The 1,316-nt window shown below is 48.9% G+C and overlaps 1 protein-coding gene across 1 annotated transcript; it reads left to right on the plus strand.

Annotated features, from left to right (window-relative positions):
• On the plus strand, positions 1-1,316 carry LOC113761274 (protein IRX15-LIKE-like). The gene has a single exon (XM_027304183.1). The coding sequence runs from the start codon at positions 164-166 to the stop codon at positions 1,133-1,135; it is 972 nt and encodes a 323-aa protein (XP_027159984.1). The 5' UTR covers positions 1-163; the 3' UTR covers positions 1,136-1,316.

Raw genomic sequence — 1,316 nt, forward strand, 5'->3', positions numbered from 1 at the left:
TCCTTGGGTGCTCCACTGTTCCTTCTACGAAAGAGACTGACCGAATTTAAAAAAAAAAAAAAATTACAGACGAATAAATCAAAAAAGCTCAGACGTATAAATTGTACTTTTTAAAAGTCTGCGAAGATCTGTGCAGGAAAAAAATAAACGATCTGAAAGAGAGATGAAGAGCAGCAGCGCTAAGCTCATACTCGTTCATCCATCTTCCCTGCACAAACAAGGAGTAGCCATAGCTGCCTCCCACCGCCTCTGGCTCCTCCTTTTCCTCTCTTTCTTCGCTTTAGCCTTTACTCTTACCCTCATCACCACCAAAGACGCCATGACCGCCGCCGCAGCAAATGCCGCGTCCGCCTCAGCCACCGTAAAAGCCCCCTTGCCCAGGCCGGTATTCGACGCCCTCCTCCACTACGCCTCCGTAAACTACTCCGCCGTCGGTTCCCGCTTCTCCGCCTCGGAGCTCGCCGCCGTCGCCGGCGTCCTCCGCCGGTGCAACTCCAACGCCACCCCATGTAACTTGCTCGTTTTCGGGCTCACTCACGAGACCCTCCTCTGGAACTCTCTCAACTACAAAGGCAGAACTGTGATCGTGGGCGATAACGATTACTTCGTCACCAGGCTGGAACAGAGGCACCCGGAGATCGAAGCGTACGACGTTCAGTTCACGACGAAGGTGAGCGAACTGTACGAATTGCTGGAGTACTCGAAAGAGCAGCTGAAAAATGAGTGCCGGCCCGTACAGAATCTTCTCTTCTCGGACTGTAAGCTGGCGATCAACGATCTTCCAAACCAAATATACGACGTCGCGTGGGACGTGATTCTGATAGATGGGCCGTTCGGGTTTCTGCCGACGGCTCCGGGGAGGATGTCGGCGATATTCACGGCCGGAGTTTTGGGTAGGAGTAAGAAGGCCAGCGCTGGAAAGACGGATGTGTTCGTGCATGAATGTAATAGGGAAGTGGAAAGGGTTTCCAGCGAAGAGTTTCTGTGCAGGGAAAATTTGGTGGAAACAATTGATACGCTGGGCCATTTTCAGGTGGGGGAAACGGAGGCCAATAAAAGGTTTCAATTTTGTTCGGATTCGGGTTCAATGGCGTCTTCTTCTTCGCCTTCGTCCAAGAACAGGGCAGATAGCTGAGTCATGCTGCTGCTACTCCTCTACATAAAGTTGTAATTACCTTTTTTTTTTTGTTTTTTCTTTAAATTTGGGGGCTTAAATATTTTACTCCTACTTAATACGACTAAATTGTATTAATACTCATAGGTTCTGCTTTTTACTCTCTCAAATGTGAATAACCGGAGATATTTAGGCTAGTTTT

The sequence above is a fragment of the Coffea eugenioides genome, chromosome 2, assembly GCF_003713205.1.
Source record: "Coffea eugenioides isolate CCC68of chromosome 2, Ceug_1.0, whole genome shotgun sequence".
NCBI classification, from domain to species: Eukaryota; Viridiplantae; Streptophyta; class Magnoliopsida; order Gentianales; family Rubiaceae; genus Coffea; species Coffea eugenioides.